The sequence below is a fragment of the Phyllobates terribilis genome, unplaced genomic scaffold (assembly GCF_046119375.1).
Source record: "Phyllobates terribilis strain yellow unplaced genomic scaffold, ASM4611937v1 Scaffold_5__5_contigs__length_657084704, whole genome shotgun sequence".
NCBI classification, from domain to species: Eukaryota; Metazoa; Chordata; class Amphibia; order Anura; family Dendrobatidae; genus Phyllobates; species Phyllobates terribilis.
The window spans coordinates 412,266,984-412,294,236 of record NW_027362765.1 but is presented as its reverse complement, the minus strand read 5'-3'; the positions used below and the strand labels follow the sequence as shown (position 1 = coordinate 412,294,236).

Sequence of the window (27,253 nt, the reverse complement as noted above, 5' to 3'; positions counted from 1 at the left end):
TCCTAAGTGTCATGATAAATGTTGTAACGGTCGCATTGCTGCTGTAGAAAAAGGGGAATTACCTGTACCTATTCAGGATTTTTGGAAGTTTTTTTCTGAGGAGGAGTCGCAAGTTTTGCCTCCTCATAGGGACTATGATTGCACCATTGAGTTTGTCCCTGGAGCTACTCTTCCCAAGAGTCGCTTATTTAATCTGACTATCCCTGAGAGAAAGGCCTTGGAGGAATACATACAGACAAGCTTGGCTGCCGGTCACATTAGACCTTCTAAGTCTCCTGTGGCTGTTGGATTTTTTTTTGTAAAAAAAAAGGACGGCGGTTTACGTCCATGTCTGGACTTTCGCGAAATTAATAAAATTACCGTACACAATTCCTACCCACTGCCATTAATTCCTGACTTGTTCAACCAGTTAGTGGGGGCCAAGTGGTTCTCTAAAATTGATCTCCGGGGGGCATACAATTTGTTACGAATGAAGGAAGGTGATGAATGGAAAACTGCTTTTAACACTCCGGTGGGTCATTTTGAGAATCTGGTTATGCCTTTTGGTCTTACCAATGCACCAGCGTTTTTTCAGAACCTTATTAATGACATCTGTGACGCCTCTACTCATAAAGCCCGTGTTTTACCCTGGGTGTTGGGGGACTCGGTGTCGGGTCCTGTGTTGAAGAGATGGGATGCAGCCGTGGCCCGGGCCCGACCCGTGCTCAGGGCCGTCACATTAGAAAGAGATGGTGTGGGCTTGTCCGGGTTGAGTGGCTGATTAACGACTACGCCACCTGTGGTGCCTGGTGAAGGGTCACCAGCACCGCTGCAGTCCGCTGAGGCCCAGTGTCGTGGCGGCTAAAGTTATTACTGCTCCCCACAGGCGGAGCAAGGCCTCAGGGCAGGCAAACAGGATGAAGGGGGGTAGCAGTAGCGCGGGGAGTACGGGCACCGCGTCGCGTGGTATGGCGCGTAATGAACAGTCCGGAGGCCATAGGGGTGAACTTCCAAGGCTTTACTCACTCAGAGATATTAGCGGGAAGGCGACTCCCTGCTCCTCGCGGAGTCCTGCGGCCACCAGGGACGGGGGTCCGACTACCTCCGAGGAAGTCCAGTGTTCGGTAGCGACCCTACACCAGAGTGTTCCTGCACTACAGACTTCACCCTTTCCCGTCTGTGCGTGTGTGGATAGGCCGGGTCTCCCTCTGAGCTCCTCTCAGGTGTAGGGCTCGGGTGGCAATTCCCCTCCACCCGACGTCCGGCGGGATCCTCAGGGCCTAACTGGGCTTTCCCGTCCTGGACGTAGAGTACGAGGTCGGGTGTCGGTACCCCTCTTGCAGCCGGAATCCCTCTGAATAGATCAGGTAGGCGAGGACAGGTGGCGTGCTCCGCTCCGTATGCATCCTCCCCGGGACCCATTTGCTAGGGAGCCACACTCTAAAGCTCCCGGGCCTTCTTGATCCTGGCCGGGTTGAGACATTCCTTGTCTGCAACCTACCTCTCGTCCCATGGCCAGGGTACGAGGGCTGTGTCCCTTGCCGGTGCAGACCCACGCAGGATCTGCGCTCCCGGAGGGAAGTCACATTACACACAGTATTTTGACAGCACAGTGACAGCCGACAGACTAGCAACGGCTAGACCAAAGGACCAGCGAAGAACCGACTAACTAGGACCAAAAAAAAAGCAAGATCAAAGATGGCATTCTATTAAGTACTAGATTTGAAGTGTAACCTACTAGTTGTTCCTCCACCCACACCCACTAACTGGTTCCTACCACTTTGTGTTCCCCAGTCTCCCTGTAACCAGGGGAGCAGCACCTAGTGCATACTAGCTCCCTCTGGTGGAAATGTGGTGTTGGATGCAAAAGGCTAGGTCACAACCATCACACTGGCCTTACCTCAGAGGAGGAACACCACACTCCATTGGAGAAGTGCAGCATTCCTGTGGCGGTCGAACCCTCAGGGGCGCCACATTCCCCCCTGGTAAAACACAGCACGTCCGCGGGCTGCAAAGGAAGTAACACCCAGGAAATTTTCTTTTTATAATAACAAAACTATCATCCCTTTATGGGAGGCACATTTCTTAAACGTTGCATAACAAGGTATAAAAGTGTAAAAGTGCAAAAGTACAAAATTATAAAAGTATAAAGCATAAATTAGGACAAGAGACTTTTGACAATGGCAGCAGACTGGTTAAAAGTGGCAACGGTCAGTTCAGTAGCAAGAGGGACCTGTCCTAAACCCTCTACGTGGGCCCTGGGGTGGCTGCTGGGCATGAAGATCCAGAGTTGGACCTCCACACGAGCCACTCCAGACAGGTTTTGCTTCTGAGGTCTGAGGTAGAAGAAGAGGCGCGGTTTTGCATAAAACCAATAGGAAGCACCTAAATAGATGCATAACTATATACAAACACAGTCCGCCGCCTGCCATAGTCCGCAGGGACCAAAGTCTCTGTAAACAGGGGGAAAACATAAAATAGCAGCATTCAACTTAAAACTTTAACAACAGCAGCAGCCGGGGACTGCTTTAGACCTCTGGCTGTCTTCTTGGAAAAGGCTCATTCCTTCCGACGGAGGATAGCTGGTCACCTGAGGCTGAGGGCGGGGTGGTGTCGCTCCCAGACACTTTGTGGACGTCCAGGGCATACCACCCATGCTCCCCCTGGTGGCGAGAGAAAGTCACTGTGTCGCCCGGGAGGAGGTTCCGACCGGGGTGTCCCTTCTTGAGGCGCGGCTCGACGTCCCGCCGGCTGACGAACACATCATCCTGGAACAGGGGACACCAGATGAACCCCCACCCCGCCTCATGATGAAATCGGACAACTTGGCCTTCGTACCGGGGGGCTGGGACGGGTGGCCTCCTCCTGACTCGCCCGAGTCTTTGCAGCTTTGGTTCTGACCTCGAGGCGCTCGCGGCGCTGCTCCCGCCGACGCTGCTCCCTTGCGAGCTGGAAGATCTGGTCGCTGCACCACTGGCTCCTCCTTCGCGCTTCAGACCGGGACTCCCGAGGGAAGCCCATTAGGTCGCCCCCCTGGTTTTCCCAGGCCCACTCCTCAGCCTCGGGCCAGGTTACTGCTGGTGCGGGTAGCGGGGTAAAGACGGGTTGCTGCGAGTCCTCTGTAGACGCGGACCAGTCCGGGTTGGAGCCGGTAGTTTCCTCCGCAGCTTCAGGCATCTCCGTATCAGGGTTTGGGCGGCATCGCAGGTCCCCACCGATGGCTGCCGATTGCAGCTCTGGAGCTAACGCTTGCTCCCAGGTGACCACGTGGGGAACATAGTACTCCGACATGAGGTCCAGAATAGTCACAGTTGGCTCTGCAGCCGGGGCAGGGGTTGCACACTTACCCGCCGCGAGGTCACCCTCGACCTCTGTCACCGAGTCGACCTGTCCTGGGACTTCAACTCCTTGGCGGCGGTCCCGGATATGCAGCAGCATCTCCTCCCGCCACGCAGCCATCACCACCTCCTGGGCCTCTCTCTGCCTTCTTAGGAGTTCTGGAGCTTCTTGATGGAGAAATGCAATATCTCCGGAGGTCAACATGCTGCCGCCTTGCTCTCTGCCGGGTGAAGGGCCTGAACCGGGTTCAGTAGATGCGTGGTCTTGTTCCCCAGAGGCATCCATGTCTGCCTCCGTTGACTGCCAAGCTCCGACTGCCATGGCCGCACCTTGTTGCTTTGCTTCTTCCTCCTCTTTCAGGGCGGTTCCTGGGCGGAATGCTGACAGGCCCGCCTTCGTTCAGCCCATCCAGTTTGACGGGCATTACCCCGCGGACAGTCTCTGATGGAAGGGGCAGTCCACATTTTTGGCGCCAAGCGGGAGCCCAGCCCACGATGGGAGGCGTTCAAAGACAGTCTTTTCACATCATTGTGGCGCCTGTTCTTCTTGGGTGGGCGCCATTTTAAGTGTAAAACAACAGTTCAAGGTGTAAGCAATTGGCACTCTTCTCCGTTGCTGCGGGCACGATATCCTGCCGACTACGCCAGGTTGTGACGCCTCTACTCAGAAAGCCCGTGTTTTACCCTGGGTATTGGGGGACTCGGTGTCGGGCCCTGTGTTGAAGAGATGGGATGCAGCCGTGGCCCGGGCCCGACCCGTGCTCAATGCCGTCACATTAGAAAGAGATGGTGTGGGCTTGTTCGGGTTGAGTGGCTGATTAACGACTACGCCACCTGTGGTGCCTGGTGAAGGGTCACCAGCGCCGCTGCAGTCCGCTGAGGCCCGGTGTCGTGGCGGCTAAAGTTATTACTGCTCCCCACAGGCGGAGCAAGGCCTCAGGGCAGGCAAACAGGATGAAGGGGAGTAGCAGTAGCGCGGGGAGTACGGGCACCGCGTCGCGTGGTATGGCGCGTAATGAACAGTCCGGAGGCCATAGGGGTGAACATCCAAGGCTTTACTCACTCAGAGATATTAGCGGGAAGGCGACTCCCTGCTCCTCGCGGAGTCCTGCGGCCACCAGAGACGGGGGTCCGACTACCTCCGAGGAAGTCCAGTGTTCTGTAGCGACCCTACACCAGAGTGTGGATAGGCCGGGTCTCCCTCTGAGCTCCTCTCAGGTGTAGGGCTCGGGTGGCAATTCCTCTCCATCCGACGCCTGGCGGGATCCTCAGGGCCTAACCGGGCTTTCCCGTCCTGGACGTAGAGTACGAGGTCGGGTGTCGGGGGCCAGTACCCCTCTTGCAGCCGGAATCCCTCTGAATAGATCAGGTAGGCGAGGACAGGTGGCATGCTCCGCTCCGTCTGCATCCTCCCCGGGACCCATTTGCTTGGGAGCCACACTCTAAAGCTCCCGGGCCTTCTTGATCCTGCTCCTCGGCCGGGTTGAGACATTCCTTGTCTGCAACCTACCTCTCGTCCCATGGCCAGGGTACGAGGGCTGTGTCCCTTGCCGGTGCAGGCCCACGCAGGATCTGCGCTCCCGGAGGGAAGTCACATTACACACAGTATTTTGACAGCACAGTGACAGCCAACAGACTAGCAAAGGCTAGACCAAAGGACCAGCGAAGAACCAACTAACTAGGACCAAAAAAAAACCAAGATCAAAGATGGCATTCTATTAAGTACTAGATTTGAAGTGTAACCAACTAGTTGTTCCTCCACCCACACCCACTAACTGGTTCCTACCACTTTGTGTTCCCCAGTCTCCCTGTAACCAGGGGAGCAGCACCTAGTGCATACTAGCTCCCTCTGGTGGAAATGTGGTGTTGGATGCAAAAGGCTAGGTCACAACCATCACACTGGCCTTACCTCAGAGGAGGAACACCACACTCTATTGGAGAAGTGCAGCATTCCTGTGGCGGTCGAACCCTCAGGGGCGCCACACATCCTAAGACCGTTGATCGGTAAGAATGTGGTGGTGTATTTCGATGACATTTTGATTTATTCACCGGATCTGGAGTCTCATTGGCAGAGCAAACGTGGGGTATTGCAGTTGTTAAGTGACAATTCACTTTTTGCTAAGCTGGAGAAACGTGAGTTCGCTGTGCAGAGAATTAGTTTTTTGGGCTACATTATCTCCAGCGAGGGCTTTGAGATGGACCCGGTGAAGGTTCAGGCGGTGCAGGAATGGCCTAGGCCTATTGGTTTGAAATCGATACAGAGATTTTTGGGTTTCGCCAATTATTACAGAAAATTCATTAAGAATTTTTCTATAATTGTTAAGCCGGTGACCGATCTCACCAGGAAAGGTGCGAATACGGTTTAGTGGGCTATGGAGGCCATTGAAGCTTTTGTGTATCTCAAGGAGAGGTTCAGTTCTGCCCCCATCCTTATGCAGCCTGATGAGACCAAGCCTTTTTTGGTTGAGGTTGATGCTTCTTCTGTGGGGGTCGGTGCTGTTTTGTCTCAGGAAAACAAGGATGGAGTACATCCCTGTGCATTTTTTCAAAAAAATTTTCTGAGACCGAACTTAATTACGATGTTGGTAATCGGGAATTGCTGGCTATTAAACTCGCATTTGAACATTGGCGTCATCTCTTGGAAGGTGCTGAATTTCCCATTCAGATTTTCACTGATCATAAAAATCTGATCTATCTTGATGCTGCCAAGCGCTTGAATGCCCGTCAGGCTAGGTGGGCACATTTTTTTTCGCGGTTTAATTTTTCTGTTACTTACATCCCGGGTACCAAGAATGTATAAGCTGATGCTTTATCTCGCAGCTTTTCTCCCATGGTTGGTACCGAGGAGGAGGAGAGCATTTTACAGGAAGGTGTTGTGATAGCAGCATTGGACTCCGTTTTGGAAGATGGGATTCTGAAAGCCCAGGAGGATGCCCCGTCTAACACTCCCCATGGGAGGTTGTTTGTGCCTAGGAACTTTAGGAGAGATTTGTTTGTGGAGTGTCATGAGTCTCGGTTGGCAGGTCATCCAGGAATTTCTGAGACTAAGAGACTTGTAGGTCGCAGTTTTTGGTGGCCTGGGTGGCAGAAGGAAGTCATTAAGTGGGTGCGTCAATGTACTGTGTGTGCTAGATCTAAGTCTTCACATACTCCTGCTGCGGGGTTGCTTTGCCCTCTGGAGGTTCCTAGTGCACCTTGGACGCATCTTGCTATGGATTTTATTACTGACCTTCCTGCCTCTGAGGGTTTCACTGTCATCTGGGTGGTCGTGGACCGTTTTAGCAAGATGTGTCACTTGGTTCCTTTCATCAAACTGCCCTGCGCTAAGACACTCGCTAAGGCTTTTGTTAAAGAAATTGTCAGACTCCATGGCGTTCCTACCAACATGGTTTCCGATAGGGGACCTCAGTTTGTGGCTCGTTTTTGGCGTGCCTTTTGTGACAGGTTGGGAGTCCATTTGTCATTTTCATCTGGTTATCATCCTGAGTCTAATGGACAGACAGAAAGAAAGAACCAGGATGTTGAACAGTTTTTGCGTTGTTTTGTGGCAGACAATCAAGAGGGGTGGTCTGAGTTTCTGCCACTTGCTGAATTTGCTCTTAACAACCATACATCATCTTCTGCTGGGTGTTCTCCTTTTTTTGTTGTACTGGGAGACATCCGTCGTTTGGTTCGTTCTCCAAATTGGTATCGGCTGTGCCGGAGGAGGAGAATTTTTCCGGTGATTTGGAGAGAGTTTGGACGGATGTACGTTGTAACCTTCAAGAGGCTAACAAAAAATCTAAGAGGTACTTTGACAGGAAACGTCAAGAGGTTTTGTTTACGGTTGGTGACATGGTTTGGTTGTCCTCTAAGAATCTGCGGTTGAGGATTCCTTCTAAGAAATTGGGCCCGAAATTTGTAGGGCCGTTTAAGGTACTTCAGGTAGTTAACCAATCTGCTGTTAGGTTGGAGGTTCCCACATCCTGGAAGATTAATCCGGTGTTTCATGTTTCCTTATTGAAAAAAGCTGAGGTTTTGGATAGGGACGCCACTGTCTCTGTTCCTCCGGTGGTGGAAGACGGGGAATATGAAATTTCTCGCATTCTTAATTCTAGATGGCATAGAGGGAGATTGCAGTATCTCGTCGCTTGGAAAGGTTTCGGTCCCGAGGATAACTCCTGGGTAAGGGCGGATGATGTCTCTGCTCCTAGACTTGTCGGAGCGTTTCACAGGTGGTTTCCTGATAGACCTGGGCCTGGAGGATCCGGAGGATCCTCATAGAAGAGGGGGTACTGTTAGAACCCTCCTGTTAGTCTTTTTTCTATTTTGTTGGTCACATGCCTTTCTGCCTATATAATCCAGCTCCACCCTTCTGGCCTTGCTGGACTTCAGTGTTTCTTTTACTCTTTAGCTAGCCAGGTGCCTTGTACCTAACTCAGTAGTTTGCTTGGTCCTTGGACCACTAGTACTTTTTGTTTGTTTATCTTTGCTCTGCTACAATTTCTGCTAGGAGGTGTCCATCTATATCCCAGTCCTTAGTTCTTGTAGGGACCCCTCCCTTATATCTATAGGTCTGCGTTCAGACTAGCCGAAGACTTAGGCGGGTCTGTTCACAAGGAACGGGTCCCCCGCTGCATCGTAGGGAATCAGCTTAGTCCTATTGTAGGGACAGTTTTCCTATCTTTCCTTAGTGCTTGTAGCAGTTCATAACAGCAACAGTTGCATCTCAATGCTGCTGCAAAAAAAATTAGCATTTTTCTCCAATTTAAAATCTAACCGTGAACAGCCATAATCCAATAGAAGTGAACGAAGAAGAACTTTTCCCATTCCATGGCTATTCAAGCATTTACTAACTTGGAACAAAGCATGTAATTATTGTCTAGCACAAGCAAAATAACCAGCATTTACTTATTTCCCTGCCATTGTGAGGCAGCAATTACATTGTATAATGGAGGCTTCAGTGAAAGTGTCTCGGCAGCACCTAGTGGTCACTCAGGGTACTGCAAGTCAAAATATATTTGCAATTGTTTGCTTTGGAAAGGTAGTGCAGAAAGTTACTCTTTTGCTTATAGAAAACGAAAGTCAGAACATTTATAATGGGCCATAGATTTGTTTTTATTCACCTTACATAGAGGAGCTGCCTATGACGTATTCACCAAAAAGTATTAAATCGCTGGGGGTCCCATGTCCTCCGTATAAGCAGAGTGACAGTATTCACACTGCAGTTTATGGGACTGATATGGAAGTGCTACCTCTATCATGCCCATTGGACGGAGCGGCAGCCTGTATGCTCCACCATGACTCCATTTCAATAAGGGACACCAGACCCCTGTTCTTGAGACCCCCAACAATATAACTCTTGCCATCTATCCATAAGACAGGTGATAAGTTTTAAAACATGGGAAACTTCTTTAATGGGAAATTCAGTCATATTGGTCTTATGATATGTCGTAGATCAGGTGAGATCACATGTATCCATCAAGGGAAAGATTGGTAACACAGTGATGACTTAAAGGGATTATTGGGGTCAGGGCAGCAAAAGGAAATCTTTCCCCTTAGTAAATGACGGTTTTATGTATATAATGTAGTGGTGGAAAATGTTTAAGGCTATGTTCCCACGATGAGTTTTTGGTGAGGTTTTTACGCTGCGTATTTTTGAAAAAATGCAAGTAACCTATTTTCAAAAATGGTGCAGAAAATCTGCAACATCAAAAATTCACCAAAAGCTCATCATGGGAACGTAGCCTTCAAGGAAATTGTCAAAAAGTTGCTGTTGATGGATCTGGTATTGGTTCCAGATGTCTGTATGATGTTATCAGTGTGTACTGCGCATCTGGTGACTCTGCTGCTTCCTAACCCTACAAACATGCAGCATTTTTGGGCCTTGTAGACAGAGCAACTTTCTGCAAGTCATTTTTTTTTGGGTTGAGTTGTATTTTAATGGCTCAATTTTGATGTCTGTCAAATGTTTTAGAGAAATATTTTTTAATATATATTTTCAATACTAATAATTTTTTTCTAGGAGGGGGATTCCACTGTAGTTTTTTTGGGTGGGCTGATTCACTTTTATGGAATTTACGTGTAATATAAATGACATGGTAATTTTATTCTACAGGTCAATTATGACAATACCAAATTTCAAAACTTTGGAGCAGATACATCAAAGTGCTTACGCCAAAAAAGCAGGCAGAATACACTAACAAATAATTTTAAAAAAACGCTACATTTTTGCACATCGCCAAGTTGCACAAAAACTTTCCAACTTTTAGCGTTTTTTACTCCAGTTTCAAGCAACTCCACCAAAATGGGCAGAGATGGGGAGGAACTGTGAACATGCCCGTCAGATTCATGGAAAATGGCAATGTTTCTATTGCCAGAATTGTTACTTAAGTGCACGGAGGCGAATAAATCCATTAAGTGGTGTGCACTGGGCTAGGTGCATCGCTCTTTAGCACACCCATCATTAAAGGGATTTTTCAGGTTTGTCATGAAGTCTGCAAGTGAATGGAGCGACGCTGCGCACGTCTAGTCGGAATGTGGCCGGAAGTATGCAGATTATATACTTCCGCTCACTCTTGCCTCCAGCACCAGTGAAGTGACTGCAGATTTTCATGACAAACCTGGACCAACCCTTTAAGGCTCCCTTCACACATCCACTTCAAAAAGTGCGTATGAGACTGTGAGTCAGCTGTGAATTGTCCAAAAACACAGCTACCATCAAGCCCTAGTGTTGGTAATCAAAAAATGTATTAAAAAAAAAAATTCATGCACGTCCAACGCAGTCCAGGGAATCCAACGTAGTCCACAAATGGAAACCTGAAAAACATAAAAAGAGAGTAATAAAAAGAAGACATTGTTCCTCGTTCACCAATTTATTCTAAAAAATGTTCCTACACAGGTCCGACATAGTCCAACGATTCCCACGATTTTCCCTGAGTCCGGCCCTAGTGACTGTGAGCAGCAGTAACACTATCCACAGTCACCGGGTTTCGCTGAGCGCAGCGTGACTCTGATGAGCACTGATGTCAGTACCTGGCGACCCTGATGAGCAGTGATGTCAGTACCTGGCGACTCTGATGAGCAGTGATGTCAGTACCTGGCGACTCTGATGAGCAGTGATGTCAGTACCTGGCGACTCTGATGAGCAGTGATGTCAGTACCTGGCGACTCTGATGAGCAGTGATGTCAGTACCTGGCGACTGTGAAGAGCGGTGATGTCAGTATCTGGCGACTGTGAAGAGCGGTGATGTCACTAATGTTACTGCTATTCACAGTCGCTGGGGCCGGATTCGGACTACGTCGGATTCCCTGGACTACGTCAAACCTGCATGGATTTTTTTTTTTAAATAAATTGGGGGAAAGTGTGAGGGGGTCTTTATTCAAATAAAGTATTTTTTTGTGTGTGTGTTTTTTTTTATTACCGGGTTAGTAATGGGGGTGTCTGATAGACACATCTCCATTACTAACACCAGGGCTTGATGATAGCTGTGATTTTTGCCAAATCACAGCTGACATGAAACCCAAATACCATTACTGCCACCGCACTAGGATAATCAGGAAGAACCGGGCAAAGTGCCAGAATTGGCACATCTAATGTGATGCGCCACTTCTGGGGTGGTTGCAGGCTGATATTTTTAGGCAGGGAAGGGTTCAATAACCAGGGACTTTCCCAGCCTCATAATATCAGTTCACAGCTATCTGCTTTACCTTTGCTGGTTTCATAAAATAGGACGGGGCCACGTTGTATCTCACTATATTCCAAGTCCACATATGAGCGAACCTGAACTGTAAAGTTTGGGGTTCGTGCGGGACACCTAGCGTCTGGTGATGAACTCCGAATACGGAATTCTCCTGGAAGTCCGTTTTGCAGCTTGAGAGACTGGAAAGAAAGAGGAGCGAGAGAGAGTCATTGAAATGGGGTTCTGGTTCAGGTTTAAGTTTGGATACCCAAACCAAACTTTGGACTAAAGTTCGGTCAGGTACCAAAATCCAAACTTCCACGGGTCCACTCATCCCTATTCAAGACCAATAACAATTTTATTTTTCTCTCAATGGACCCGTATTAGGGCTTGTTTTTGTGGGATTATCTGCAGTTTTTATTGGTACCATTTTGGGCAGCATACAACTTTTTGGAAGCAGGATGAGCAGCACACACAGTGCAGGATAAGTAACATTTACTTTATAGCTACAGTTGTTCCAATCAGTTGTACTTTTATTTACATACAAATGCATTATTTTTAATGGAAAAATATTAAATTTGTCATTTTTATTTCTTCATATTTTTTTTACTTTTCTTTTAGCTTTTCTCATTTTTCTTAGTCCCATTTGACCCCATGGTCTCTTCATTACCCATATAATACACTGTGGTACTTTTGTACTATATTTGTCATCACAGCACCTCTGGCAGGGTCTATTAGGAGTACAGATCCCCTTTACAGTACATTAAGCCCCTACCTGCAATGGACTCCTATCAGCAGCCTGTAATTAGAGGGGCATCAATGGGGTGATAAAAGGGCTCTTCCTATTGTCTGTCAGTATTATTCATGGAGGAATCCTGCAGATTAAACAGCCGGGATCAGAGTTATGTCTGATCCCGGCCATTGTTGGCTATAGTATATGGCATTCTAAGTGTGTAAACCCGCAGTGCTGTAGTTGTAAGGCAGGTGTTGCCAAGGGGTTAAACAAACATTAATCCTAGAAATTAATTTTAAAATTGAACTGAAATACAATGTGCTCACAGTGTTTGTCAGTCTGTAGGATTTATAGAAGCTCCAAAAATAATTTTATAGAAATCTAGCCAAGAACAAGGAAGTTAGTTCCCTCATAATCCTGCCATTTTTGTCTGATAGACAGCTGGTGACAATGAGTTTTCTCTATGAGGGAATGCTGCATTATGTGACTGTCCTCCCATTACAGAGCAGTTGGGGAGAACTTCTGCTGCAGTCAGTTGTCTCATATCCAGAGACAAGCTAGCATCAAAAACGTTGTAAGAGCAGCAGAGTTCATCAATACAGCCCACATACTACATGGATCTATGGAATATTGCACACGTAACACAAACCAGGGGCAACACTTATCTAGGGGGAAGGGACAGGCGGGTCATTTGTATGCAGAAATGTATGCAGAAACAGTATGGGGAGGGGGTATCTATGCAGAGACAGAATGGGGGTTAAAATGTATGTATAGACTGCATATGAAGAAGGGAAATGTATGCAGACACAGTATGGGAAAGAGAGGGGAATTGTGAGACGACAGTATGGGGAGATGTGTGAGAAGACAGTATGGGGGGAATGTGTGAGGGAAAAATTGGGGAAGAGTGAGGACATGTCTGAGGTGACAATATAGGGAGCGGAAATTGTGAGAGGAAAGTAAGGAGAGGGAAGATATTTGTCAGGAGACAGTATGGGGAAGTGGGGGGAAATGTGTGAGAAGACAGTATGGGGAGCAGGGAATGTGTGAGAAGACAGTATGGGGAAGTGGGGGGAAATGTGTGAGAAGACAGTATGGGGAGCAGGGAATGTGTGAGAAGACAGTATGGGAAAGGAAGAATTGTGTGAGGAGACGGTATGAGTAGGGGGAAAATGTATGATGAGAAAGGGGGAGGAAATGTGTGAGGAGACAGTATGGGGAGGAGCAGGGAAATGTGTGAGAAGACAGTATGGAAGGGGAAGAATTGTGTGAAGAGAAAGTATGGGTAGGGGGAAAATGTGTGAGGAGAAAGGGGGAGGAAATGTGTGAGGAGACAGTATAGGTAGGAGGAGGTAGTGTGTGAGGAGACAGTATAGGTAGGAGGAGGTAGTGTGTGAGGAAACAGTATAGGGAGGAAATGTGTGAAGACGCAGTATGGGGGGAGAATGAATGAGGAGACATTATGGGGAGGGAGTAATGTGTGAGCAGACAATATGGGGGAAAATTGTGTGAGGGGTCAGCGGGGTGGTGGAGTTTGAGGGCAAAATATGTAAGCAGAAATGAGCGAGGGGCTCAGTATAGGGACTTGGTACGGTGGGGGGGCAGTATAGAGAGGGGAGAGCATGAATGGACAGTGTGAGAGCACAGCATGGAGTCGACAGTATGCAGGGGGGTTAGAGGAGAGAGCACAGTATAAAAACTGGGCAGAATAGGGGGGACAAAGTGGGAGGGGACAGTGTAAAGAGGGGGCCAAATATGGAAATTACCATATAGTGCGGAGTCTACGTATAATAATAGGGACAGTGTGGGAGTCATATTATGTGCAGAGAATACAGTAAGGGGCAATTATTCAGGGGCACAGCGTAAGGAAGATATTTTTATGCAGAAGCATTATAATGGAACTGTTCTTTTTAAGGGCATCATGTCAGGGTGTGCTGCAGAAGACCTGAGAAGATGGAAGTCTGCAGAGAAGAGCTGTGGATATGAAAAGTCATTGTGGTGTACGGACAAGATGGAGAAGAAGGAGACCAACTCAAATCAGAAAAGATGTCACCTATGGAGTACCTGGATGTAATTGCTTATTTATGATTCTGCCTGTGTCTCATCAGTACTGTGATTTCTGTATGGTCTGCAGTTGGATGATGGCTGATAGCAACTTGCAGCATCTTCTTACCATTGTTAAGGACATACTGGGAATTGTAAGGTCTTGCGATACAATTGTATATGGGGCTGTATTGACACTGCAATTGATCGCTGTACTTAATTTGGCGAGGTATTCATGGACTGGTGGTTCTTGTGATGTTTTAATATACTGATGGTGGTTCTGGTCATCTATTTCTGTACTAATAGTGGTTCTGGTGATGTATGTCTGCATCAGCGGTGTTTCTGGTGCTGTATTTCTGTACATTTGGTGGTTCTCATGCTGTATTCCTGTACTGTTGGTCATTCTAATGTATTTCTGTACTGATGGTGGTTTTTCATGAAGTATGTCTGTACTGTCATTGGTTCTGGTGCTGTATTTCTGTACTGTTGGTGGTTCTGGTGATGTATTGCTGTGTGGTTATTGGTTCTGATCCAGTACTCATTTAAAGGGAATCTGTCATGTAAAATTACACTATTAAACTGCAGAAATGAGGTTAATCTGCAGGTTACGGGTGTTCTGACACCATGTGGGTGGCACACTGAGAGCCCCGCTGCCGGGAGGAAATTCACTTTATTCCTCTCAGCAGGCTCGCTCTTTCAATCATAGGGTAGTAGTTGGCACGGTTTCAGTCACCGCTCTATGCATAGAGAGCAGTGGCTGTAACCGTGTCTCTGGCACTGACTGACAGCAGGCACAGCACAGATACACTGTAGAGCTGGCTGTCAGTCAGTGCTGGGGTGTGGTTACAGCCACTGATCTCTATACACAGGTTAATAGCAATTTTTTGCATGACAGGTTCCCTTTAACAATCCATAACTTGTCAGATAATGTGACAGATGTGTACGTTAATAAAGTTTTGTGCAGTCTGACAAGGGTTACTACATTTGTATTTTTAAGTAATGTTTAGAAGGGTTTCTCTGTAAGGAGAAAAAGGAGACCAGCGGCGCCGATCTAAGAGCAGCTGTTAAGGATAACAGAATCAATTTACCAAGTGTTTTGCTCACCTGGTATCCAGTATATTGAAGCTTCAATTGAAATCTTATGTCATAGGAAAATTTGGGAGATCCAGTAATAGATTTTCATATACGGGTATGCAGCACACGGTGGATAATTAGGAGAGATTTGGACAACTCTCCTAAGGCAACATCAAGGATCACAGGTATCCAACTCAAAAATCAATGTGGCGCTTCCCAAAAAAAATATTTCATATGTTCTCATCATATATATGAAAATATTTTTTTAGTCTAGGCAATCAATAAAGCACAACGCGTTTCAGCTAATTTTTTACAATAGCCTTTTTCAGGTGATAAAAAAATAAAATCAAAAGCACAAAACAACACGGTCCATGCCAAATCCTAACAGCATGTAATATACTCACTGTCAGGATTCGATTCTGCTTGTAGATTCTCTTGAAGCAGGGTCTGTAGTTTTTTACTGAACATTAAGAGAATTTTGTCTGCAAGTACGGAAATCGCATATGATAGGTCACATGAGGACTACTCAACCTGCTAAAGCTGCGTATAAAGAGGGGAGCAGGAAAACCAAGATTCGCCTCTGCCAAGGATAACTCATTATATGATGTCATATATACCAATCTCTCACGGACTCTGCGGACAGTCGGTAAGAAATAATGCCTTTGCGTAAAAACCATCCAGAGCGCACAAACTAACCTGCTCAATATAAAATAAAGACAGCACACATTTTAAATATTCATTTAATCGCATGTGAAGCCTGAAAAAATAAGTTTCTGTGAGTTAAGAATAGCTTCATTCTGCCAGGAGACGAGCCCTTTCTGACAAGTGCAGTTTTATTCCATTAGTCCTTGTATTCAGTGCACAACAGTTAATTTATGCAAAACATAAGTTTCCAAGTTACTTAAATAAGTAGTAACACCTTTACAAGGAGACTGATGATGCACATGAGCCGGTATAATCAGTGTTAGTCCACATAGGCAATTTTTGGCACAATTCTTTGACTGCAATTCCAGCATTTTTACACTAGAGGGCAGCAGCACCTTTCTGTCTGATGCATGCAATTCCCACATCACGCCACTAGATGTCAGAGCTTCCCCATACGTACAACCAGTCATGCAGCAGAGACAAAAAAAAATCAATACAGCAGTGACTGCGTGGATCGTCTCCCTACGTCTCCCACAAATAAGCTCCGTCTGCAAGCAGCTGAGACAACTTCTGGTTGTAGGGCCGATAGAAATCAATCAGAATCTGTCTAGTTTGAGGAAGCATAGGACCCAAGCTACAGTCCTGAGGGCGCCGGCTGTTTGAGGCTTGCTTGTGCGTTACTGAGGCTTCCTGTTCTCCACTCAAGGGCCCTGCAAGAATGAAAATATTATTAAATACAGTTTTCAGATCTCCTACAGTCTCATCCAGCATTGGTCATCTTGGAAAAAGTAAACATGGCCGTGCAGATGAAAATAACATTCCTCACCGTTGTAGCCTGATCCCAACTTTCTAGGCAGCTGTAGAGGAGTATAAGGTTACTAGCAAGAGAGAGAAGTGCGGGAACTGGTCCGAACTCTGAAATAGTTGTTATAGCTTGTCTGGGCTCTGAGCTAGTTGAAGGAGATGGTCTGAATTATATGGAAGAGATGGTCTGGGGCCTCAGCTAGATGGAAGGTTCCATCTAGGGCCGAGCTAGCTGGAGGAGATGGTCTGGGGTCTGAGGTAATTGGAGGAGATGGGCTGGGGTCTGAGCTAGTTGGAGGAGATGGTCTGGGGTCTGAGCTAGTTGGAGGAGATGGGCTGGGGTCTGAGCTAGTTGGAGGAGATGGGCTGGGGTCTGAGCTAGTTGGAGGAGATGGGCTGGGGTCTGAGCTAGTTGGAGGAGATGGGCTGGGGTCTGAGCTAGTTGGAGGAGATGCTCTGGAGTCTGAGTTAGTTGGAGGAGATGCTCTGGGGTCTGAGTTAGTTGGAGGAGATGGTCTGGGGTCTGAGCTAGTTGGAGGAGATGCTCTGGAGTCTGAGTTAGTTGGAGGAGATGCTCTGGGGTCTGAGTTAGTTGGAGGAGATGCTCTGGGGTCTGAGTTAGTTGGAGGAGATGGTCTGGGGTCTGGGCTAGTTGGAGGAGATGTTCTTGTGTTGGAGCTAGTTTGAGGAGATAGCCTGGGATTCGGAGCTAGTTGGAGGAGATGGTTTGTGGTCTGAGCTAGTTGGAGAAGATGGTCTAGGGTCTGAGCTAGTTGGAGCAAACGGTCTGGGGACTGAATTATATGGAGGAGACGGTCTGTGGCCAGAGCTAGTGGAGGAGATGGTCTGGAGCCTCAGGGGCTGGCCTGGGGTCTGAAGTAGTTGTAGGAGCTGTTCTAGGGTCTGAATTGATTGAAGCCGGTGGTGTGTGGTGTGATAGAGCTGGTCTGGGGTCTGAATTAATTGCAAGAGCTGGTGTGAACTAACTGAAGGCGGTGGTCTGGGATATAAAGCATTAAAAAAGCTGGTGACGCGTCTGAATTAATCGTGGAAGTTGGTCTGGGATCTGAACTAGTTGTTTGATAGAAGAGAAGTGATCAGCTCACCTATCCAGAGGGTGCAAAAGATCTCAAGACCTCGGCAAAGGCAATCCAAAGTTAGTAGTAGATCCGGCACTTCCATAAAATATAAAACTTTTATTTATATCCAGTCAAAATCAAGTGACAAAAAATGGCATAAACAATCAGAGTAAAAAAAGTCCTGAAAAAAAAATAATAGTCAACCCTGATTGTTATTTTTTTTTCAGGACTTTTTCCTCTGATTATCCCAGTTTCTGTCACATAAATGTAACTGGATACAAATAAAAGTTTTATATTTTATGGACTTGCCGGATGTACTGAGTTTGGATTGAATTAGTAGGACATTGATTGGGCGCAGTTTGTGACAGTTCTCCTGTTTGGCTGCAGCGGTCACACACACATGTCCACCCCGAATACTAACACTTCTAGAGCAAGCACAGGACGCACCCAGATTCAGGAATCTGTACACAAGCCTCATGCTCTGCGTGATATTCGCTGCATGATCTTCCAGGCGGAGGATGAGAAATTGATCCGGATCAAACACTGACAACCAGTCCCATAAATATACCACATAGAGACCAACCTGAAGACGCACCTGAGAAAACAGAACAAGATCAATGTAGAATAATTAGCAAAATTATTTCTAACAAGAAAAAAAAACTGCACCAGAGTAATAAAGAATAGATACAACTTTTTTATTTATTACTAGAAAATACTTTATGCAATAATAGTGTAATAAATCATTTATCCCATAAGTTTGTACAACTTGCCACCACCAGGGGGAGCTAACTACACATTCATTTATACAGATTGTATTAACCTCCATAGAAGTGAGTGAGCTCCCCCTAGTGGCACCTCCATGTAACCACTGTGACCCGGCAAAACATATTTTTTTATTTTCCGATTGTAGTTTTTTTATTCCATTTTCTATACATAATTATGTGGGCAGCAATCTTACCTGACTGTCTCTTTATAGAATTTATTCACCTGTATAACAGGAAACAATAGTCTGGAGATGTTCATTGACTTCTATAGGAGAGTGTTGTGGGCATGATCTGTGACCTCCGCAGAAGTCATTGTACAGAAGGAGAAGGAGGGGCGCTGTGACTATTACCTATTGTGATTGGTAGATCTTGTGTTATCAGCTGTATACAGGTCATTGTAATCCTGCCTGTGATGATAATGAGACTGCTGAAAAGTGTTCTGCAAAGACCAGGAAATATATGTGTATTATTAATGTGAAAATTTTATGAGTTTTGGATTTTTGGACATTTTATTTTTATATCTGAATATAGTGACATTTAAATTTACAAAACAAAGTGTCAAAAATGTATTTAAAAAAATAAAGAAAAAAATATATATCATTAAACATTTTTTGTTCAGCTAGTAAGTGCACATAAATTTTGTGACTTTTGCCATTTTTATTCCAGCTCCTATAACTTTTTGAAAACAGATGGATGGGAAGGGACATGGTCGAATGCGACCAGATAAATTCATTAAAATTTATTCCACCAAAATGAAGACAGAGATGGACTCCAGTCCCCGGTTCACACGTCTTGCTCCAACACATACTGGCATCAAGACAGATCTACAAAATCATGATGAATTAGCACCTTAGTTTATACAATAGGTTCCCTTTTTGCAAGGGATTTACCAGGGTGCCGACAAATTCCCAAAACTGGGATATATACACACTGACGTGGATGCAAGATCTCCTGAAGCTGTACGGCGGACATGTCCTCTCTCCTAACATGTCGATTTTAGTAAATACCTGTATTTGCCTTAACGTAATTCTGCAGCATATTTTCCTAGTCCATTTTATTGTGCAGTTCCTCTGTTATTCTTCCTGACAATGGGGTATGTCCTTACAGCCTGACATTGTTCAATCAGTGCTGACAAGTGGAATGGTGGCCCACAGGTGCCAATTTATGCAAATATTTGCAGGAAGAATAACAGAAGATGGACACTACACAGAAGATGGTCCAGCATTGATTCAACTATAACCTAAAGTGAGCTGTCAGAAAAAGAAGGATCAGGCATGCTGAATTTCAATATGTCCCATCCTTTATTCTTAAAGGGAGATAAGCTGAACATGTTTGCTCCACAGAGCTGAGAGTGCATAAGTATTGGGGGTCTCTAAAGTGTATGGACGGCTTTATTGATGTCTGTGAAATCTAAACTATACGGAGAGAGAATAGCAGCTGTCAATGTCCGGAGAATCGGCCCCATCAGTTCCCTCAGTAAATAGGTGCATGGTATCAATTACTACTGCATTGCAGGGGCTGATATAGACACTGATCTGTTTTCATAAAGAAACACAATCTTACAAGTAGTTATGGCTGGTAAGAAGAAAATGCCAAGGAGGGGAAGGGCTGGGCTTCATTCCCCATTTCTTGCTCAGCTCCACTTCTGATTATAATGGAGGTGTAATTAATGGGTCTTCCTGATACTAAAGGAGCCATGCTACAAGCCCCGGACAGTCCGTCTACCTGTGTATAGGAACCGTCCAGCTCCGCCGGGTTCTAGGTCAGTCCTTCTCATGCTCTAATACAATTGCAATCAAAATTATTTAACCCACAATGTAAATTAGGTTCATTGTAAACAGCAGAAAGTTTGCAAAACAAAGAAAGTGTTGACCCCATAGAAGTAGATGTGTTTTGCAATCCATACACTTTACATACATCGGATTAGCAATGTCCGAATATAATGTTGCAAGCAGGAAATTAAAATTATAACAGAGGGAAGTTCACCCTCCCCTGACACAATCCTGCGGGTGCAGTCATCAGAAGAGCGGCCGACCCTGTGTTATCTACTGTATACAGAGGTGATATCAGTCATTGTACAGGAGGAGGAGGTGAGCTGTGATATCACCTATTGTGAATGGTGGATCCTGTGTTCTCTACTGTATATAGAGGTGTTATCAGTCATTGTACAGGAAGAGGAGGTGAGCTGTGACATCACCTATTGTGAATGGTGGATTCAGTGTGATCTACTGAATATAGAGGTGTTATCAGTCATTATACAGGAAGGGGAGGAGGTGAGCTGTGACATCCCCTATTGTGAATGGTGGATCCTATGGTATCCGCTGTATATAGAGGTGTTAACAGGAGGAGGTGAGCTGTGACGTCCTATTGTGAATGGTGGATCCTGTGCTATCTACTGTGTAAAGGTGTTATCAGTCATTGTACAGGAGGAGGAGGTGAGCTGTGACGTCCTATTGTGAATGGTGGATCCTGTGCTATCTACTGTGTAAAGGTGTTATCAGTCATTGTACGGGAGGAGGAGGTGAGCTGTGAGATTGCCTATTGTGAATGGTGGATCCTGTGTTATCTACTGTATATAGAAGTGTTATCAGTCATTATACAGGAGGAAGAGGTGAGCTGTGACATCACCTATTGTGAATGGTGGATCCTGTGTTATCTACTGTATACAGAGGCATTGTCAGTCAATGTGCAGGAGGAGGTGAGCTGTGACATCACCTATTGTAAATGATGAATCCTGTGCTATCTACTGTATATAGAGGTGTTATCAGTCATTGTACAGAAGGGGGAGGAGGTGAGCTGTGATATTTCCTATTGTGTTTGGTAGATCCTATGGTATCCGCTGTATACAGAGGTGTTAACAGTCATTGTACGGGAGGAGGAGGTGAGCTGTGACGTCCTATTGTGAATGGTGGATCCTGCGTTATCTACCGTATAAAGGTGTTATCAGTTATTGTACGGAAGGAGGAGGAGGTGAGCTGTGACATCACCTATTGTGAATGGCGGTCTTACATTGTTACTTTACATTTTAATCCTGTCTGTAATGATAATGAGACAGATGAAAAGTCATCTGTACGAAACAAGAAATTTCAGTGCAGTAATAAATAATTTTTCCTGTTTCAGAAAGCCCCTGTCAACTGGCTGCACTTTGTTTTAAAAAACAAACATACTGTGCTTTACTCACCCTCCCTGGGTCTGATGTAGAGTCTCCACCACTTCGCCTAGTGTCCATTATTGTCTGCAGCGCTGATGTCAGTGTTGTAGACAATAACAGTCTCCGGGAGCAGTGACGGAGACCCAACGCTGGACCCCGGGAGGGTGAGTAAAACACAGTTTGTTTGTTTTTTTAAAAAAACTGCATCCAAAGGACAGGGGTGTTACAAAACTAGAAATCCCCTTTAAAGACGGGTGATCAGTGTGAAAATGTCAAGACTTCTGATATCTTTATAAAATAGTCAGTGATATAGAAAATTGAAGAAAAAAAAAATTATCAAAAATGTATCCGAAATACATTTAACATAAAAAACTTCATTTAAACAAAAGGACCTTAACCTAGAACTTATCCAAGGCCTCTCGCTTGGCCAACCACCACCCTGCTGGCTGCCTCCAATATGTGGCACTGGAGAGGATGCCGACATAAAGAGCTCGGCCGCATCCAGCAAAGCAATAATGGCAAAAAAAATCCCCCCCCCGCCAAAAAAAACCCCACTCTCATACTAATGAAATATTATAATTAACCATTGTATGTGCATCTAGGGAACATTACTGCTCCGCGGTGCGAATGGCAGCAGCGGCAGATGTGACGTCTTCCCCAGGGACTGATTACAACAGATGTCGCTGGCCTTGGATGTGTACACAGAGGGTCTCGGGGGGGGGGGGCTCCACATACCGGCAGCGTGTTGCTGAAGGTGGTATTGTAGGCACAGGAGCGCAGGGAGGACGCCTGCAGGCAGCTCTCGAACATCTGCAGAGACTCGTTCACTTTGTCATTGAAATCCTCCGCTGACTTGTTTGCGATAGCAAAGTACAAATAATCCGAATAAAGCCTGCGAGGAGAGAGAACGGCGGCGTCACAATCGGCCAAGAAGAAAGGGTCGCAGCTCTCCATAAGGCTGCATTCACACTGACGTATTTTAGATCAGACCTCACCCCAATATGCGCATGAAAAAAATAAAATAAAAATTCGCAACCATGAACTAGTCTCTTCCATATTTCGGAACTCAAGCCTATGGGTGTGCAAACCGGTATACGAAGGAATTAAGTCCAGTTAACATCTGCTTGCTGATGGTTTCCACATTGCAATTGCACTGAATGAAAAGAAATATAAACATGTCTGTATTACTTTTTTGTTGTTTTCCTTATTTTTCCACAACTAAATGTCTATATTTATTAATTTAGTTACATTTCGTTACAATCTGTCAGCAGATTTTTCCTATGTAATTCGAAAGCAGCATGATGTAGGAGCAGAGACCTTGATTCCAGCGATGTATCACTTACTTGACTTTGTGGTGTTGTTTCGATAAAATCAGTGTTTTATCAGCAGGAGATTATCACTACAGGACTAGGTGTCTCGTGACTCCTGGTTCAAACACTCCTCCACCACTGATTGGTGGCTTTCTGCCAATCAGTGGTGTGGGCGGGGCTATACACAACTCAGCATTCCGAGCTCTACCAGAACCGTAGCAGAGAAAACTGTGATTCTATCACAACTGCTACACCCAGTAAACTAAGTGATACATCGCTGGAATCAGGGTCTCTGTCCCTACATCACGCTGCTGACTGATTCTGATAATTTGGAGGAAGGAAATCTAAATTCTTTTTAGATGATAAATCTCTGCCATGTTTTTTTCTGGATAAAAATTGGATGATTTTTTCATAAGCTTGTGTGACCTTAGCGTAAACTAAGCCTAACTTCTGACCCTGGTTCAATTTTACAGTTAAACCATGGAGTGGCAGGGACCTTGGATACGGCACATAACAAGGACTATTATCTGTGCAAAGGTTTAGGACTTGAAATGCAACATCAAAAAAAGTCAAATTAAAGAGAAACTACTACTACTGACTGATGATTTACTGACAACTGTAATGTGATGATCTCAGAGAAGAAAATGATAAACTTTGGCAGTCAGTTATGTTTAGAAGATTTTTTGGATGATTTTAATCGCTTGGCAGAAAATGTAACATCTAAAAAGAACTGGGATTTCCTTCCTCCAAATTAAAGGGAATCTGTCAGCAAGTTTTTTGCTATGTAATCTGACAGCAGCATGATGTAGGGGCAGAGACCCTGATTCCAGTGACGTATCACTTAGTTTACTGGGTGCAGCAGTTGTGATAGTATCACAGTTTTCTCTGCTGCAGATGTAGTATAACCCCGCCCCCATCACTGATTGGCTGCATTCTGTGTACACTGTGTGTTAGAACCTTGCTGTTAGGTTTTTTTTCCTTTGCTGGTCACATGACCTTGTTGGCCTATTTAATCCTGCTCCGCCCTTCTGGCTTTGCTGGACTTCATTGTATATCTACTTTCTAGCTAGCCTGTGCTCTGTATCTAGCTCTGTTAGTTTGCTTGGTCTACTGACCTCTATGTTCTATCTATTTTGTTTGTTCGTCTGTCTGCTACTATTTCTGTTAGGAGGTGTCCCATATTCCTCCCAGTCCTTAGTACTTGTAGGGATTCCCTCCCCACATCTATAGGTCTCCGTACAGACTAGATTAGGACTTTAGCAGGTCTGATCGCAGGATCAGGTTCCCTGTTACATCGTAGGGATTCAGCTGAGTCCTATAGTAGGGACAGATCTCCTCTCTTTCCTTAGCTTTGGTAGCAGAACATAACAGTAAGTCCAGCCTGCAAATTCTCTAAGGAAAGATTTTTTTTTTTTTTTTTTTTTGTTCCATCATGGTGTCGGTTCAGGATTTGGCTAAACACCTGCAGGGACTCTCTCTGGAAGTGGCCGAGCTCCGTCAGCACGTGAGTAACTGTCCTGGAGCATATTTCTTGGAGCCTAAGGTATGTTTGCCGGATTTATTTTTTGGTGAACATCGAGAATTTTTTTCATTTAAAAATGCTTGCTTATTGTATTTTCGTTTGAGACCCAAGTCCTCTGGGGATGAATCCCAGCGCGTAGGGTTCATAATGTCACTTTTGCGCAAGGAGCCTCAGGAGTGGGCCTTTTCTTTGCAACCTAGTGATACATGCTTCAGATCAGTGGATAGTTTTTTTTTCTGCTTTAGGATTATTATATGATGATCCTGACCGTGTGGCATCAGCTGAGACTGAGTTGAGACGTTTAAAACAAGGATCAGGTAATGTGGAAAAATATTGTACTCATTTTCGTCGTTGGTCCACTCAAACAGGGTGGAACGATTCTGCTCTGAAAAGTCTATTTCTTGCTGGGCTCAGTGAAAGGGTTAAAGACCTGCTAATTGCTTATCCTACACCTGAGGATTTGCAACAGGCTATGCAATTAGCTATACGGGTGGATAGAAGACTGCGTGCTAGGGTTAATGAGAGCAAATCCTCTGCTATGTCAGTTTCTGGTTATGATAATGTGTGTACTAACAGTGGTGAACCGATGGAGATTGGATCGGTGGCACCTCGCTCTCAAGAAAAAGACCGTCGTTTTTCGGAAGGCTTGTGTTTCTATTGCGGAAAATCTGGTCATTTGATTAAAGGCTGTGAGCTTCGTATGAAGAAAGAAAAAAAAATGGACAGTCACGCCCGTATTGCCTGTTTAAATTCCAAGGGTATATTTTTAGCTGCTTCCACGATTGCTCAGGAAAAATTAATGGAATTTCGGGTGTTTGTTGATTGCGGGTCTACACTGAATGTAATTGATGGGGGATTCGTGGAAAAACTCAATTTAAAACCTGAACCTTTATCATCCCCCATTGCTGTGGTTTCTGTGGATGGCTCCCCTTTGAAGAATATTACTCTCAAGGTCTGTGAATTTCCTCTCACTATTAATGGTGTTCACCATGAGAAATTGGATTTGGTAGTGTTGAATAACTTGCCTTCTCCAGTAATATTGGGATTGCCCTGGTTAAAATTTCACAATCCTGTACTGGATTGGTCTACCAGTGAAATTAAATCCTGGAGCCATAAATGTTATGACAAGTGTTGTAACGGGCGTATTGCAGCTTTGGATAGGGGAGAATTGCCTGTTCCTATTCAGGATTTTTGGAGAGTTTTTTCTGAGAAGGAATCGCAGGTTTTGCCTCCCCATAGAGACTATGATTGTTCTATTGAATTTGTCCCTGGAGCGATTCTTCCTAAAAGTCGTTTATTTAACCTTACTATTCCTGAGAGGAAGGCTTTGGAGGAATACATACAGACAAGTTTGGCCGCCGGTCACATTAGGCCCTCTAAGTCTCCTGTGGCGGTTGGATTTTTTTTTGTAAAAAAAAAGGACGGCGGTTTACGTCCTTGTCTGGATTTTCGTGAGATTAACAAAATTACGGTACGCAATCCTTACCCACTGCCATTGATTCCTGATCTGTTTAACCAGTTATTGGGGGCCAAGTGGTTCTCTAAAATTGACCTTAAGGGGGCATACAATCTGTTGCGCATGAAGGAGGGTGATGAATGGAAGACTGCTTTTAACACTCCTGTGGGTCATTTTGAGAATCTGGTTATGCCTTTTGGTCTTACTAATGCTCCTGCATTTTTTCAGAATCTGATTAATGACATCCTTAGACCTTTGATCGGTAAAAATGTGGTTGTGTATTTGGATGACATTTTGATTTATTCGCCAGATCTGGAGTCTCATTGGCGGAGCGTACGTGAGGTATTACAGTTATTAATGGACAATTCGCTTTTTGCTAAGCTGGAGAAATGTGAGTTCGCTGTACAGAGAATTAGTTTTTTGGGCTACATTATCTCCAGCAAAGGTTTTGAGATGGATCCGGTTAAGGTTCAGGCTGTGCAGGAATGGCCTAGGCCTATTGGTTTGAAATCGATACAGAGGTTTTTGGGTTTCGCCAATTACTATAGAAAATTCATAAAAAAATTTTCTAGTATTGTCAAACCTCTGACTGATCTCACCAGGAAAGGTGCTGATGCGGTTCAGTGGTCTTCTGAGGCCATTGAAGCTTTTGTGTATCTCAAGGAGAGGTTCACCTCTGCTCCCATCCTTATGCAGCCTGATGTTACTAGGCCGTTTTTGGTTGAGGTTGATGCTTCCTCTGTGGGGGTTGGCGCAGTATTGTCTCAGGATAACGGGGATGGATTACATCCCTGTGCCTTTTTTTCAAAAAAATTTTCGGAGACTGAATTGAATTACGATATTGGTAATCGGGAATTATTGGCTATTAAACTCGCATTTGAACACTGGCGCCACTTCTTGGAAGGTGCGGAATTTCCCGTTCAGGTTCTTACGGATCATAAAAATCTGATATATCTTGATGCTGCCAAGCGCCTGAATGCCCGTCAGGCTAGGTGGGCACTGTTTTTCTCGCGGTTTAATTTCTCCGTTACTTACATCCCTGGTACTAAGAATGTTAAGGCGGATGCCTTGTCTCGCAGTTTTTCTCCCATAGTCGGTGCTGAGAAAGAGGAAAACATTTTACAAGAAGGTGTTGTGATAGCTGCTTTAGACTCCGTTTTGGAAGATGAGATTCTTAAAGCTCAGGAGAATGCCCCATCTAACACTCCTCATGGGAGGTTGTTTGTGCCTGGGACCTTTAGGAGAGATTTGTTTGTTGAGTGTCACGAATCTCTGTTGGCAGGTCATCCCGGAATCTCTGAGACCAAGAGACTGGTGGGTCGCAGTTTTTGGTGGCCTGGATGGCAGAAGGAAGTCATTAAGTGGGTGCGCCAATGTACTATATGTGCTAGATCTAAGTCCTCACATACTCCTGCTGCGGGGTTACTTTGTCCTTTGGAGGTCCCCAGTGCTCCTTGGACACATTTGGCTATGGACTTTATAACTGACCTTCCCCCCTCTGAGGGTTTTACTGTCATCTGGGTGGTCGTGGACCGTTTTAGCAAGATGTGTCACTTGGTTCCCTTCGTCAAACTGCCCTGCGCTAAAACTCTCGCTAAGGCCTTTGTCAAGGAAATTGTCAGACTTCATGGCGTTCCTACTGACATTGTTTCTGATAGGGGTCCTCAGTTCGTGGCTCGTTTTTGGCGTGCCTTTTG

At 45.5% G+C, this 27,253-nt stretch overlaps 1 protein-coding gene across 1 annotated transcript in view; it reads right to left on the bottom strand.

Annotated features, from left to right (window-relative positions):
- Nucleotides 1-15,640: 15,640 nt before the first annotated feature.
- CHST15 (carbohydrate sulfotransferase 15) overlaps nucleotides 15,641-27,253 on the bottom strand; it is a 60,963-nt gene continuing 49,350 nt past the window's right edge. Inside the window, exons 6-8 of the mRNA XM_073685141.1 lie at nucleotides 22,004-22,160; nucleotides 17,801-17,948; nucleotides 15,641-16,180 (exon numbers count right to left, since the gene is read on the bottom strand). Coding sequence (XP_073541242.1) covers nucleotides 15,993-16,180; nucleotides 17,801-17,948; nucleotides 22,004-22,160 — 493 coding nt within the window. The 3' untranslated portion in view covers nucleotides 15,641-15,992. The remainder of the gene's footprint in view (nucleotides 16,181-17,800; nucleotides 17,949-22,003; nucleotides 22,161-27,253) is intronic.